Here is a 16,381-nt window from a genome sequence, read left to right as displayed (position 1 = left end):
AGGCCCAATGGTTATGGACGAGAAGATTTTGAAAGTTTTCACAAAATAGACCTTATATAAGCATATGTTCAATTTTGTGACCCCCGGGCAGGGTCAAATTTGACCCCAGGGGCATAATTTGAAGAAATTTGGTAGAGGACTATTAGATGTCTCTACATACCAAATTTGAAAGACCTAAGCCCAATGGTTAGGGACGAGAGTTTGAAAGTTTTCACAAAAAAAGGCCTTATATAAGCATATGTTCAATTTTGTAACCCCCGGGGCAGGGTCAAATTTGACCCCGGGAGCATAATTTGAAGAAATTTGGTAGAGGACTATTAGATGTCTCTACATACAAAATTTGATAGCCCTAGGCCCAATGGTTACGGACGAGAAGATTTTGAAAGTTTTCACAAAATAGGCCTTATATAAGCATATGTTCAATTCTGTGACCCCCGGGGCAGGGTTAAATTTGACCCCAGGGGCATTATTTGAAGAAATTTGGTAGAGGACTATAAGATGTCTCTACATACCAAATTTAATAGCCCTAGGCCCAATGATTATGGACGAGAAGATTTTGAAAGTTTTCACAAAATAGGCCTTATATAAGCAAATTTTCATTTTTGTGACCCCCGGGGCAGAGTCAAATTTGACCCCAGGGGCATAATTTGAACAAATGTGAAAGATGTTCACCCCAGGAACATTCCTGTGAAATTTCATCAGAATTGGACCAGTAGTTTAGGAGAAGATGTTTTAAGGAAAAGTTAACGCACGCACGCACGACGGACACAGGACCATGACATAAGCCCTGCAGGCCTCTGGCCAGTGGAGCTAAAAAAGTTAACGCACACACGGACGGATGCACGCCCGCACAATGAACACAGGACCATGACATAAGCCCCGCTGGCCTCTGGCCAGTGGAGCTAAATACACCTGTCATTGTTTCCGGAAGGATGGCCGAGTAGTCTAAGTAGGAGACTTTTTACTCCAGGACTCCAGGGATCAGTGGTTCGAGCCCAGCTGAGGGTTACCTTTTTTTTTTCTGTTTGAAATTTTATTCTTGATTTTTAACTGGAGATTTTTATATCCAATGTTAATAAATTTTATCAATATAAAGCATTTAATGACAAACTTCAAAACATGCCAAAATCTGTGAAAAGGCCCCTTTAACTAGTCGGTGAATATGTTGTTTTTTTAAATATTAACTGTTTAATAAGAACATGACTGTATCGAGTAGTGTGAATAAAATAAGTCTGTTTCATGATTTTGCACAGACTCTTGTTCATCTTCAATTTCCATCGACTTGTCATTTCATGACGCGGCCATAGTTGCAATAATCCAACTCACAGCTAGGTCGTACGTATGTACTGTCGCTGATGCCTGTGTGCGACTGTCTGTTTGTGTTTTATTAATACTATCATATGCAGTTTGTTTAAAAAGAAAATATATTATTTGCAGGAAGAAATAGTTTTTTTTCCAAAAGCTTGTTTTATATGACTTAGCATTGTGTTACATTGTGTTATCCGGAAACTGTGTAGATGTATAAATCATGCAGGTGCGCGAAACGTAATATTTCCCGTCTACAGCCATATCGATTAGGCTAGAAAACACTAACAATATCTGTTCAGTGTTACAGGTTTTGCGTTGTTTTTTCATTGCTTTTTCTAGGGGAAATTTTTTCCACAAAATAGGGGAAAAAAGTAAACTTTTTTCTAAGGGGAAGCCGCCGATATTCGGCAGTAAAAAGTAAAAATCGAGGGCCCTGTATACAAACATTATGCATATTTTACTTGACCAACTGGTGTTACTTGCAGACTAGGACCAGAATATCCCACCACAACTTACATTCAGGTTAGCTGGGTTATATCGCTGGATCATCTCTCTGGCTGACAGCGCACTACTCGTGGTGACCATAGTTTTACACGCTGTAGGCATCACCGGTATGCGGAAGAAACCATTCTCGCTAGTCACTGGTATACTGCTCATGGGTAGCGTGCTCACCGCCAGGGAGACCTGTGAATGGGGACCCAGGAGAGGTTAACATTGGTAGACAAAACATCTTATGTTGATCTTGTTAATGTAGATAGCATATGAACATCACGCTGATGAAATATCACAGTATGAAATACACTCATTCTTTAATTGAGATAAATTTTCCTATTAGCCAAATAATATGAATATTAAGATATGAATTGATGTTGTGGTATACTCTCAACCATTGTGAACAATTCTCAGGATCAGTAATCACTTGGTAAAACCCATAAAAAAAATAAATGAAAGCGATTTTAACTCAATTATCAACATGAAATAACTCTGCGGATTAGAGAAGATTTTTAATTTAATTTTTCTCTGTAAGTCAAAACCTTGGAATCTTATGCCAGAAAGGAAGTGCATTCTTAGAACCTTCTTTTTGTAGAATGGGCACTGACTCTTACTCAGGAAAGAAACTCTTTAACTAAAAGAATCCACATACAACGATACTCTGAATGCTCTCCCTTGAAAGGTCCACATTTCTGCTAACATAAACTGGGTTTCATTGTTTAATACAATAAACCACATTAATGAAAACACAGGCTAATCACAATATTGTTTTACTTGACCCAAACCCCATGGCTTGTAAATGAAAGTGTGCAAGAGTGCCAAAATCATTTGATGTTTTTCAATCTGATGTCCTATAATAATGAAATGTTATAAGTAGCATAAATGTTAAAGCCTCTATAACGCTCAAAATTAACCAAAATTTCGATAAGCATTTCGTAAAATAAAGTTTACACCTAAACAATCAGTGTTCCTTATAGCTATAGCCACAATTTCAACGCTAGATATCATATGATTTAAGATTACATAGATTTTTGTAGATACAAAATGCTCGTTCTTATTTATTTGCTACACAATTAATTCCATTTTAATTTCCCGCAAATACATGTATATCTATTCATATGACACAAGAACACTTAACTGTTACCATGTGTCATATAAATAGATATCGTTGCGGGATATTAAAATGGAATTAAATATGCAAAACAATAATTAAAACGAGCATTTTGTATCTACAAACATCTATTTTACCAGACCACATCTGGCGTTAAAAATTTCGGCAATTGTCATAAGGAACACTGATTTTTAATTGTTTAACTTTATTTTATGAAATATTATACGACATTTTCGTTGATTTTGAGCGTTATAGAGGCTTTAAGAATAATGCTAAATCATATTTGTTATATGACATTGTACAAAAGGCCAGTTTCCACAAAAATGTTTTGGAAGCATTTTCCCATTTAAGTACAGGCTTTAAAATGTAAACTTGCCCAAATCCACCATGAAGGAAGAGTTCAAATGATATTGTTGTAATTGTGCCCTTTCCAAAATGATTTTTTATTTTCCCTGGGCTACTCGCAAGTTGGTAATTTTGAAAACTACTTGAGTCTCCCCATGATCACGTACACTGGTATTCTGTACAGGAAGGGTCTGTGTGGAGATGTCCCTCCGCGACCTCTTAGCACTCGCAGGCTTGCTGGCCTTGACACTGCTACTGGGGGTGTGACCACACAGCTGGCATGTCATGTTCACACCCGTTGTCTGAAATTGAGAAGAGAATCAGAACAGTGGTCCAACAAGGCTTCTGGCAAATTGTGGTGCTTTGTTTTGGTTGTCAACATAATAAAGCAGAAGAGAGTTGTAAATGACCATATAGGTAAACATGTCAATGATGTCATTGGTAGGCAAGGGCTGTTTGTAAAACACGCATGGCCCCCAAATGGGCTGTCATTTGTAGTGGCAGCCATTGTGTGAATATGTTAAGAGTATGACTGGCAATTTAAAGAAGAATTGCTTGCGTGACTCATGAAGTTTCTAATGTCCCCATGAACTTTCCTGATCCTAACCCTAAGCTTTCTTGAGTCCGGAAACCATTTTACTGTTTCGAGTCACTGTGACCTTAACCTTTGACCTAGTGACCTGAAAATCAATTGGGGTCATCTGCCAGTCATGATAAATGTTCCTATGACGTTTCATGATCCCAGGCCTAAGCGTTATTGAGTTATTATCCGGAAACCATTTGGTGGACTGACCGACAGACGGACAGAGTGACAGACGGACCGACCGACATGTGCAAAACAATATGCCCCCTCTTCTTCGAAGGGGGGCATAAAAATGAATGACTGCATTATATTGAATACAATGCCAGGATTGCAATTAGTGCAAGATTGCAAGTGCAAGCTCTGCACAAGTGAATTTCGAACATGCTTGCTCAGTTCCATGAAGCAGGGATTGTAACATTTTGTTTATTCAGTTACCATGCAAGAATTGGAGCTTCTTAGGCACTAAAACTAATTACCTTGACTGCTTTGCTTGCATGGAATACCTGTATACAGATGCAAATGAGACACACAGAAAACAATCCTTTCCTGTATGATTATGGTAATGATATAGGACACCATTAAAGATATCAGAAGATTCTGTAGTTGATCGTATATTGATACATTTCATTGAACATAATTCAATTGTAACTCATATTATTTCTATAAATAATACCCTACTTCCTCACTTAGTTCTTGATTAAGTGTTAAATATCACCATGTTGCATGCACAACTATATAATAAAGTATTGAATGATCACTTTCTCTCAATTCATATCTTTTATAAGCATACCTTGGAGAAGTCTGTTATCTCCATGGTAGCAAGGTGTGAGAGACGGCGCAGCATGTTGTTGAGGGTGATGAGCAGCTCCTCCTGTATTAGGTGTGCAGGCTGCTCGCCCCGCACCCAGTCATACTCACACTTCACCTCCCCCTCACCCCCAAACATCAGGTACAGCTCAGCCACAGTCACGCTAGAACTGCCTCCCAACCCCCACCCAGTCTCCAGCATCTGGGAGAAAATGTTCTTTGCATTGGTTTGACTAGAAGCCATCTGCTCACTCAGAGATCGTGCACATTCGGGCTCTATTTCATTGTCCAGGTCTTCGAAGGACGCGTTTGCGGAGGTTTCAGAGTTTGGACTGTTGAACTCTGCGTTAAAGTGCTCGGTATCAACGGTGTCTGGAAACATGGCGTCCTCTCCGTCTGCCATGACACTGACCTCTGTGGAGAATCTCTTGGCCTCCACACACTGGCTGGACTGAATTGTTCGCTCACTAGGGTAGTCTGTGATCTCACTGGGGCCTTCCGGTCTATAATCACACTCACTTCCTTCAGATCCGGCTCCAGCAGACACATTCGTATTCCGCTCTTGCCAATCATCGGGATCTGCGCTCCTTCGGCCATGGGTTTCACTCTTATTGCACATACAGGGACACAAATTTGACTGTTTTGGTAATGACCTGACACTGTCAATTAAGGACCTAGGTTCCATCAGTTCCTGACATTCACAGGTAGCACAACCATCGGGACATTGACATAGATTTTCTGATATCACAGACTTAGTCACATCGTCATACACTTCAGAAACTACTGCCAATGACTGCTGAACAGACAAACCATCTCGGTCTTTCCTCTTTTTGCTTGCATGAGGACCTGAAATAAAAAGACAACTGAGAAGCCCTTTGGCTTTTACATCTGTTTACGATTGAGCTCTTAATAAGGCCAGATGAAGGCAAAATAATCAGGGATGTGCTTTAAGAATCACATCAAGGGAGGAAAATGCCCTACCCTCCTTGTAGGGCTCAATTAAACTCTTCATATTGAAGTATTTGTAAAATTAGTTTAACATTAAAAAGAGGAAATCCGTTGAAAGGAGGAGATATCACACCAATTATAATTTGGATGACCCTAATATAAACTTTTTTTAATTTGAGAAAATATTCCTTTTTCAATATTTCCCTAATCTTCTTATCATGATTATCTTTATAAAAAATAACTTACTGCTCAAGAATTCTTTGCAATGTTTATCAAGGGAGAACTGTAACACTGGTTCATCCACTGGTTCCAGGCTCAGCGAACGCAGCGTAGCCTGTTTCCATGGGAACACTCGGAACTCTTCACAGCTGACTTCTGTGGCACCCAGTCGCTCCTTCTGGTGCACAGTTAAGGATCATCAACTCAGAAATAAGTCAACAAAAATTGAAAACATAAAACCCAGCTCAAAATGAAGTGAATTGGTTCTCATGCACAATGGCTACAGTAGAATGTAAGCAATTAAAACTATTTAGGTAGCTTCATTAGAACAGAAACCCAAGTTTTGAAATACCTTCCAAGTATGCCAGTCCCACTCATTTAAACTAATTAATATTTCCTAACTTCCACTGGTAAAAAACAAATTGCAACCAGCACAAAGTAGTGTTTTATTCTGGGCTTATCAGTCAGGCCCATTTTTTGTTCATGCCCTTTTCAAAGCCAATTTTTCAAAATCAGCGAAATTACATGTTGATAAAGTATTCATTTTTTTAAGAACTTAGAAATTTGATGATGACAAAAATAAATGGTTTTATATTAATAAGTATGAACCATAATGGGAAATAGTTTAAGACTTGTCTTTTCTTGCATTACTTCAAAAATGTACTTAATGTTTTAACAACTTTAATATACTAGGGTAGTTTCTATTAAATAGCAAGATTTTGACTCCTAAATTAACATTAATTTGACAGTTACTATTAATTACGTCTCAAGTGTGTATGATTGTCCACTCAACAGATCACATAATTCATTCTCCATCAAAGAACACGTGTCTCATCTTCATAATATTGAACATAATAAAGATTCAAATAAATCAGCTAGAATATCAAATGACATGAAATTAGATTTTTTAGTCAAGCACAACGACCCTCTGACCATCTAGATACAACAATAACTAAGTCTTGTAGCCTAAAGTATTGTTAACTAAATTGCAATACTTTTTAAATGTGTAATTTAAAGCAATGCTAAGGATACATGTTTGAGTCGCTGTGAAGTCCATTTCTGGTCCAGGTACTTAATGATGGAGACAAGGTGCCTGTCTGGGTTCACTGTGACCCGTACCCGCGGGTTGTGTGCCAGGTCTTGAACACGGTGCCAGGCATAGTTGGTCCTGGGTCGAAACTCCACAGTGATCTTGTCTGGCAGCTTTGGTCCTGGTTCTCTTTTAGGTTCTAAAACCACAGATGAAGATTTTCTAAAAATCCCATACTTGAGACAAAATCACAGCAGCAAAAAGCATAACTGTTTTTATGCCAACCAGCTGATATAAAGTTTTGAACAGTTCCAGTCTCTAGTTGATGAGAAATTGTATTGACAAGCAAGTCAAGAAATGTGAACTTTATTTAAAAATCTTCCTCAACCTTAAGGTGAAGCATAAAAGCCAACAATTTTGAAAGTATGTTTTATGATGTTTTCCCATAGTTATGCCTGTAGCTCCTCCGAAATGGCCATAAAAAGAACATGTGATGGAAAAACAGATGGACGAAGCATAACAAACAATTGGACCATGACAAAATAAAGTTAATAATTACCTTCAAAAAGGTTCAATTTTTTCAATGCATTGCACACTGGGGTTTTCAACCTGAAATAAACATGAAAACCATGTTTTACTAATTCAAAAAAATGTTCAAGCTATCTCATAACAGTTAAACAGTTAAAGGCATCGATAAACATTATGCATAAAAGAATTATTAGCCAATATCTAAATTATCAGTAAAATGATAAAAAAATATTTATAAAATAAACAGAAATATGAAAACTCGTATTCTAATTACCTTATTCTTTTCCCTTTTAACTTAATTGTGGCAGCTCTGAAAGCATATATTAATAAGTTGTATTTAAGATAAACCATTATTATTTTAAGTAAAAATATGCCAACTCTTCATACTTAAGTTCATGTAATAATTATATCTTACATTAAAGCAGAACATAAGAAGACCCATTCAATGTTTCAACCAGATTTCTGTTCACTTTTGCAAATGTGTTGTACAGAAATATGTTACATCTTCAAAGACAAATACCAGTAACACAAACTTAAAATGGTGTTGTCATTTTTAAACTATACTTGAATTGGGTACCATATAAGGTTGTTCTTTTTTTAACCAAAAAAGCTGAATTTTTGAAAAATTGACACAAGTTATCACCACACTTTGATCAAACAGATATTTTCTTTATAAGCACTAGCGAATTAATCTTCCACATACCCATGGTGTACCAAGTCATTCAACTTCTGCCAGTTCTTATCATTGAGGTTAAGTCCTGAAAACAAATGTAACTTTTTAAATGTATGATAGGCATTGAGATAAAATTTAAAGACAAAAATATAAATAAAACTGATGGAAGATACTTGACAATCTGTTTTGTAATCGTTTGTTGTATGTAAACAAAATATTATTTAAGGAACAACAAATCAAGTTCATTACTCTGCAAAGAACATTTCAACCTACACAATCATAATGTTGTGCTCTACTACATGAAATAAACAACATTTCTAAAAAAGTTCATGTTAAACTCAAAACAAGAGCTGTCACCATAGGATGACTTATGCCACCTATAATCGCTTGATAGAAGTTATGAGCTTTTTTCGAAACCTAAATGCAGATTTCGACACCTAAACGCGGACCCTAAGTTCAAGGTTACAGGGGACAAAATTTGTGTGCGTATGGAAAGGCCATGTCCATATACACATGCATGCTAAATATGAAATTGCTATCTGAAGTGACATAGAAGTTATGAGCATTTTTCGAAACCTAAATGCAAAGTGTGACGGACAGACGGACGGACAGTCTGATCACTTTATGCCCTCCTTCTAGTTCACAACACAAGTTTTACATGAACAATTATGTAAATATTCCAAATTTGCTTAAGTTCAAATGGCACACAACTCAAAGGAGACAGCAACATACCTGAGATCTAGAGCTTTGTCACAGACTTGACGAATACATGCCGCATTGACACAGAATATTTTGCATGTTGTCTTCACAAAAACCAGGGGACACCATGATCAATGTTTTAAAACGCACTAAGTGACCTGTGACCTGGTTTTTGACCCTGCATGGCCCATGTTCGAACTTGACCTACACATCATCTAGATACAACTTCTGACCAAGTGTGGTGAAGATCGGATGAAAACTACTTGAATTAGAGAGCAGACACCATGCTGAATGTGTAAAACATACTAAGTGACCCAGTGACCTAGTTTTTGACCTGGCATGACGAACTTGACCTAGACATCACCTAGATACAACTTTTGACCAAGTTTGGTAAAGGTCGGATGAAAACTACTTGAATTAGAGAGCGGACAACATGCTGAATGTTTAAAAGGCACAAAGTGACCCTGTGACCCAGTTTTTGACCCGGCAAGGCCCACGTTCGAACTTGGCCTAGACATCATCTAGATATAACTTCTGACCACGTTTGGTGAAGATCGGATGAAAACTACTTGAATTAGAGAGCGGACACGGACCGACCGACCGACAAGCTCACTCCTATATACCCCCTAAACTTCGTTAAGTGGGGGTATAATTACGTCTTGCACTTCTTAATAATATAAACAAAAGATCTAGAGTATAGTTCCATGATGATTACAGAAAACTTACAGACTTATTCACAACACAAAGCACATGTGCAGCAAACGGAATAACAGGATGATTCAAGTATACCTCAAAAAACTTTGTTAGCAGAGGTAAAATAATTAAAACAATACGATTTAAATTTAATTCTACTGAGTGAATGCCAATGTCAGCTTCATAAAACGTCACTTTTTTCAACTGATTAAATAACAACTAGATGTGCTGCATGCTAAGTTACCACAGCGCAGTCTCTTTCGAAAGACGCTATAACTTATGAGTCCATACAGCTCCTGCACATCTTTCTTCAGATCTGCAACAGAACAGGGCTATTCAGCAATCCAGTAATCACTAGCAAGAGGGCTAATATATGTGAATATATCATATAAATATCATGTGGTAGAAGGATGAATGTAAATCCTATTTAAATATACAGTTAAGCATTGAACTTGAAATTTAACACACTGGTTTTTGTTTGGGTCAGCTCATGGAAAAAAAAGACCACTTCAACCTTAAAAAATATTGATTTTCAAATATTTCCTTAAGATGTAGGCAAAGTTCTCTCAAAGCTTTCTTCATTCATTTTCTAAATGAATAAACACCCAATAATGACGCTGCTGAACAGCAATTTTCACTGTTTACCTTGCACTGGCTTAATAAGCTTGGATATCTTGTGCCACGTGCGGTAGTAAAAGTGCCTCACTTGTTCCTTGTTTTTCACTGTCAGACCCACAGACGAGCTCTTCTTTTTACTCTTGGCAACTATAAAGTTGTGGATGCTCTCAAAGTCTTTTCCATACTACAATATTCACAAAGTAAAACATTTATTTCTTTATGTCTAACGATACGAAAATCTGAAAATTCTGATAAGCATTGAACTGTATATAATTTAATGTTTGAAATCCTGATATATTGTGTATATATATATATATATATATATATATATATATATATATATATATATATATATATACAGTGGAAACCCTCTAAACCGGATCCTCTTTATACCGGAATCCTCTCTAAACCGGACAAATTGTCCGGTCCCATTTTTCCCCTATAATACCATGCGTAAAATATCTCCTCAAGACCGGAATCCCCTCAATTCCGAATACCGGTCATTCTTTGGATCAAAATTGGGTCATTCCATAAGTAATTGTACCCCTCTAAACCGCTCAGTGCCGGTTTATCGCACCTCAGACCTAGTGTCGAAAAGTTGTGAATAGCTGATTAAAGACGCGTGAAATTAATAAAGATGGTCGAAAATTTGTAAACTGTAAAAATCGCAAACCAATTTTAAGATACTTGTCCTGTATTGTATATATCGATCAATAGAGGTGATAATACTGATTATAATTACTGATAACAAACAGATTTCTTAAGTGTGTTTTGTAGTTGATGTAGGAAGCCGTGTACAATTTTAATAATATTAATGCTATTATATTTTGTGTAGTTTATTACAAATTCTAATTTAGTGTCATATCAAATGGTGATTTGCAGAGTTCTTGAAGCAGTTGCAATTAGATATTCATTTAGATTTTCAAATTGGTAATTAAGATAACTAAGACTAAAAATGTCCGAACCTCCTTTTAGCGAAAGCGCGTGGAATTGTCTCCAGAAGACAAAATCAAATTGATAAAAGAATCAGAGATGTTCCCTAAACCTACACTCAAGACTCTTGTCAGAGAAATATAGGGTAGGTAAGTCGACGATCGGGGATATTGTGCGAAAAAAGTCTACGTACATATCTTATTGGGAAAACAACTCTTCACCAAACAAAAGTCGGGTTAACAATGAAATGAAATTTAGAAACGTCAACGAACTTGTATGGGACTGGTTCAGTATTGTAAGGACTAAGTCATTTCCGATCTCTGGTCCGATCATACAGGAAAAGGCACGGAGCTTTGCTAAGGAACTAGGAATTGGTGACTTTAAAGCGTCTAATGGGTGGCTGTGTGGTTGGAAGATTTTTTTTAGTGTAAAAAGGAACTAAATTCACCTCTATAATGCATACATGTGTAAAATTGTTTGTTTTTCAGGTTGCACTGTTTGTTTTATGTTGTGAATGATATTGCTTTCGAATCAATAGATTAAGTGACATGTGTTGTTCTTATGTGATGCAGTATCAATAAATGTTATATGTAAATAAACTATTGAATTTTGCTGAAAGTGTTTTTTCCACATCAGCTATGTAATTGAGCTTCTGAAAGTAAAATAGACAATGTCCCCTCTAAACCGGAATCCTCTCTAAACCGGAATTTCCTATTGGTCCCGGAGATGTCCGGTTAAGAGGGGTTCCACTGTATATATAAAAGATTCATCACTTAAATGATTTCAGAAGAAACATGCGAGAATACCACTTAGATATCAAATGATAATTATTCCTGATTTTCGCAAATTTATTCCTAATAAGAAAGCTCAAGACTCAAGTTCAAATTTAGTCTGACAATCAACAATACACAATATACAGCTGTGCACCTGTCTAACAATAACAACAAAAAGAGGCATGTAAAACCACCCCCAGTTTTTAAGTCACATTTCATTTGAAGATTGGATATGGGACTAAAGAACCTCTTTTCTTACAAAAGTATGCACAATTTTGCTAGAACTATGAGTTTTGATTGAGTTATTGTAAGTATCTGAGTTATCAGTGTTCAAGTTAAAAATGGTATCCCTAGACATACGACATTGTGAAATAATGGATTGCAATAAAGCGATCTTATAAGAACTGTTTATGTGGGTGTTACCCTGTTCAGTTATTGTTTATAATCCTTGCTCTGGGAAAACAGAGTTTAATGCATGGGCAAAAAGTGTCTCCCAGATTAGCCCATGCATTCTGCACAGGCTTATAAGGGACAACATTTTCCGCCTGGACTGGACTTTTGCTCAGATGAGACTTCTTTTAACTAAAAACAAGCAAATTCATTGAATTAATATCCCCCGCCAATATGCTTCTGGACATAAAAGTGTTATATTTGACACTCAAAAAAGCATTTTTTCAAGATACAAAGGGCCATAACTCCCTCATTATCTGATGGCGTACAATGCCATTTGGCGTGCATCATCCTCTTATCCATACATATACTCATACCAACTTTCAATGAAATCCACCAAAGCACTTCCAAGATATGGCTCCGGACACAAAAAAAGCATTTTTTCAAGATACAAAGGGCCATAACTCCGTTATTAACAGATGGTTTACAATGCCATTTGGCATGCATCATCCTCTTATCCATATATATACTCATACCAAGTTTCAATGAAATCCGCCAAAGCACTTTTAAGATATGGCTCTGGACACAAAAGTGCCGGACGGACAGAAAGACGGACGGACAACGCCAAAACAATATCCCTCCGCCTCTGGCGGGGGATAACAACATTGAATCGGAAATTGTCGTCTTTAATAAGCTTGTACGGACAGCATTAAACGACGTTTTCCCAGACACATCAGTGTGTGTTGTTACCTCACAAAGGCCCTCAAAAAAGCTGTCCTTGTCCTCCTGACTCCAGAGCTCCCACTGGCGCTTGCCCTTCGTCTCTGGGGTCCCTGAGTGACTCACACAGTCCCCGGATGTGGCAGCCTTCTTACCTGATACAACCATATGAAGCAAAACTGGAATACCTCAACTATGTTTTAAGAAACAATTTTTTAAGCAGAAAATGTATAATTTGAAAATTAAGATAAATAAATTACTGATAAAAACTTGTATTTTCAAAAATTTAGAGTCACAAACATTATTTGGCCATAAATTATATAAGCAATTTGTCCCAGAAAACTAAAAATCCCAGCAAGCCTTCCCTGTGCTTGGATTGTGAGCTTGGGATTTTGGAGAGCATCGGAATTAGAATAGCTTGCATGTATTTCACATTAAAATTGATTCAAATTTTATTATCAAACATATTGTTAGTTAGTCTATATTTCTTAAACACAAGGAACCTAAATTACATTCTTTCATATGAGTGCTTTTTTAAAGTTTTAAAATATGTTATAAACTAGAAAAAACGTGTGAAATCAAAAGGCAACCTTTCTTAACAGGAGATTCCGGAGGGCTAAGATCACGTCGTGGTCGCTTTACTATCCGTGTACTGAATCTTGTTGGCTGTTTCCCACATGATTCTGAAGTCGCTGCAGAAAAGGACTTGATCTGTCCACTCTCTGTTTCTAAATTTCCTATTTGATTAAATTCAGCTTCAAGAGTCAAGTGAGCGGTCGGGATTTTCTTCTCTGCTGTACTATCGACACCTTTCAGAATGTCACTGGGATTCTTCACTTTTTCCACTGAGCTTGGGATACCATCTCTAGCAAAGAAAGGAACAATTTAAGACCATTTCGTTACATCATTGAATTAAGACAATAAAGGACTGCTTTGCAACAGTCATGGCAGCCATGCTTTTAACAAAGTTTAAGAGCACATACCAGAAGAATAACACAATCACTGCACTTAAAATTATTTATTGCGCATCTAAGCATTCTACTTATGACACATTTGATGTTTCAATTCTATTTGTTGAGAAAAGTAGAAGAAGTTTTATCCACTAACTAATATATGCAATGCCAATTGTTAAGTTCAAGGGCAAATAACTCATGAACTCGTGGATTAATATGCAAGACATTTCGGTCTTGCACTTCTACACTTCAAGATGAGGACATATTTCTAGTTTCTATTACATCAATTCAATGTGGAAGTAGTTGCTCCAAAAACGTTTTAAATTGTATGTAGACACACCACTGCACATGGCTATTTATGCTCAAAAGCAAATAACTAAGGAATTCTTTGATCATTGGGAATAAAGTATCTTATGTCTCTACACTTCATATTGACAAAATAATTTGTTTGACGCCTGCAACTTTGCAAGACGCGTTATCATTGTCGGTTGTTATGATTTATCAGTTGAACCATGTGTCCTTGTCCATAAAAACGTACTCCCTGAGCCTTTGATAATTTTTGCTATGGCAGCTCTCCCACAGCAAAAGTGATCAAAGGCTCTGGAAGTACGTCTTGCAGGCGTTAAACAAACTATTTTGACAACAAAAGAGGAATTTTAGAAATCACTCTACCAAAACATGACATTCAGCTGTAGTCAAGTCAATTATGTTATATAAAATATCAGATTTGTCAAATATATTTTAGGATCAGTGTATTGTACAATATAATAATCATTGTTACATGGAAAAAAGTTAAGACGACAAAAACAACAAAACAAGACGATAAAAGAATAAATCTGATTTAGTGATAAGTCTTAACAAAACAAAAATCAGATTTAAAAAACAACATCCAACCAATGGACTAAACAATGGATCTTATTCATGGATCTTATTCAGGTCTTTGCAGGCATGCAATCAAAAGAAATCACCATTAATTTTTACTGTTATACACTTTGTTGAATCAGAGACATGTTGATGGACCACTTTAAAACGATTGTATCGATATATTAATTTCAGTGTTCAACAATAAAACTAAGAAATAGATTCACGAATAAACCAAAATGGCGGTTAATGATTTATTCAAGATAAAACTTATTACCCTTCTCCGATATCCCGTCCGTTATCATCACAGTGGGTACTTTGTCTTCTCTTTCTAGGCGGCATTTAGTAGGCATCCGATATATTATTTGCAGGTATTAAACCACAGCCCATGACTTGCAGATTGAAAATATTAAACATGCTGAAAAAAATTCACAAACACAATTCAGTATCGCCATGATCGTCGTAATTCAATATTATGTTTGTTTTAAACAATAACCAGATATACTAATCGGACATTTTAACGGTAGAATCATGTACTTATACATTAGTTTTATCTACAATTATTGAACTAACTTACCCAAACAGCTGGAATCGAACGCCTAACAAGCTACAGACGCACTCATAGTTGGTACGATTTGTCTATTCAGCAAGTGAAAAGTAGGTCATGTGATCAAAACTGTCCAGTAACGTTGCACAATTAATAAATAAATTTATTGATAAATACATCACATTTTCTGGTTCTTATATGGTATAAAAATGCATATTTGTTAAATTTATTTGTTATGTATTGAAAACTGTTACTGTTTTACAGTAAATAATCGCGACATTCTAGTTCTTACAATATCAATTATTGATGGGTCTCTACAGCAGACTCAACGTTATATAGTGTGAATATCGATATAACTATTGTAATTTGTTATCTATACTGTATATGTTGTAATTGAATTATATTATTTCACACACGTCTATGGGCCGATAGTATATTCTCATTTAAACCATGACATCCTTTGCATTAAGTTATGTTTACAGAAGTCATCACAGATGCACTTTTGTGCACTTTCGTGTCCAGGTTTTAAGACTACCGGCAAGTTTTGTTGCAGATACATTAAAGAATAGATGAATGACCAAGTCTTGCTTCATTACAAGACTATACGTATGTTTATTATTGTGGTTTAACCGAATGTCTTTTAATATGGCAATCTTAATTTGCGTTTGTAGCAAACCGACACTATGGAGATCGACTGAACTGACAGAGCTGTCACATCGCTTTGTGTACATGTATGTTATGAATGGCTGGCGGGAACCAAATACGGAATTTCGGTGTTTTGCATTGGTCGCGAGTGTGCATGTGATTGGGGATCTCCTTGAGTGTCTAATTATAGTCACCAACCAGAAAGCAAATACACGATAGGAAAATATTTGAGTGTTGAAAATATTGAAATACAAATTTAAATTATCTGCATATGTTTTAGTTTAATTATCATTGCATGTATAAATATGAAATAAAAAACAAATATACAAAATATTATTCCATATTTCTTTCCACGGGAATCCAGAGGGTTCAAAAGGGGTATTGCAGATTTAATGATTGTCAGAATATATAAAAGTATATATTTTTCTTCATGCAACAATATATTACACAATTTTAAAATTTAATACAACAGTTATACCAAATTATTTATATATAAATATTTACA

The 16,381-nt window shown here is 36.2% G+C and overlaps 1 protein-coding gene across 1 annotated transcript in view; it reads right to left on the bottom strand.

The window, feature by feature from the left end:
- The window catches only part of LOC127877316 (protein cramped-like), a 42,890-nt gene extending 26,944 nt beyond the window's left edge, over positions 1–15,946 (bottom strand). Inside the window, exons 1-14 of the mRNA XM_052423036.1 lie at positions 15,262–15,946; positions 14,962–15,102; positions 13,461–13,735; positions 12,901–13,025; positions 10,082–10,238; positions 9,681–9,752; positions 8,075–8,129; positions 7,646–7,681; positions 7,403–7,452; positions 6,846–7,042; positions 5,841–5,991; positions 4,630–5,492; positions 3,424–3,558; positions 1,825–1,992 (exon numbers count right to left, since the gene is read on the bottom strand). Of these exons, the coding sequence (XP_052278996.1) occupies positions 1,825–1,992; positions 3,424–3,558; positions 4,630–5,492; positions 5,841–5,991; positions 6,846–7,042; positions 7,403–7,452; positions 7,646–7,681; positions 8,075–8,129; positions 9,681–9,752; positions 10,082–10,238; positions 12,901–13,025; positions 13,461–13,735; positions 14,962–15,026 (2,349 nt within the window). The 5' untranslated portion in view covers positions 15,027–15,102; positions 15,262–15,946. The remainder of the gene's footprint in view (positions 1–1,824; positions 1,993–3,423; positions 3,559–4,629; positions 5,493–5,840; positions 5,992–6,845; positions 7,043–7,402; positions 7,453–7,645; positions 7,682–8,074; positions 8,130–9,680; positions 9,753–10,081; positions 10,239–12,900; positions 13,026–13,460; positions 13,736–14,961; positions 15,103–15,261) is intronic.
- Positions 15,947–16,381: the final 435 nt, after the last annotated feature.

The sequence above is a fragment of the Dreissena polymorpha genome, chromosome 4, assembly GCF_020536995.1.
Source record: "Dreissena polymorpha isolate Duluth1 chromosome 4, UMN_Dpol_1.0, whole genome shotgun sequence".
In the NCBI taxonomy this organism is placed as follows: Eukaryota; Metazoa; Mollusca; class Bivalvia; order Myida; family Dreissenidae; genus Dreissena; species Dreissena polymorpha.
Note: the sequence above shows the minus strand (reverse complement) of the source record. Positions and strands in the feature narration are given on the sequence as shown.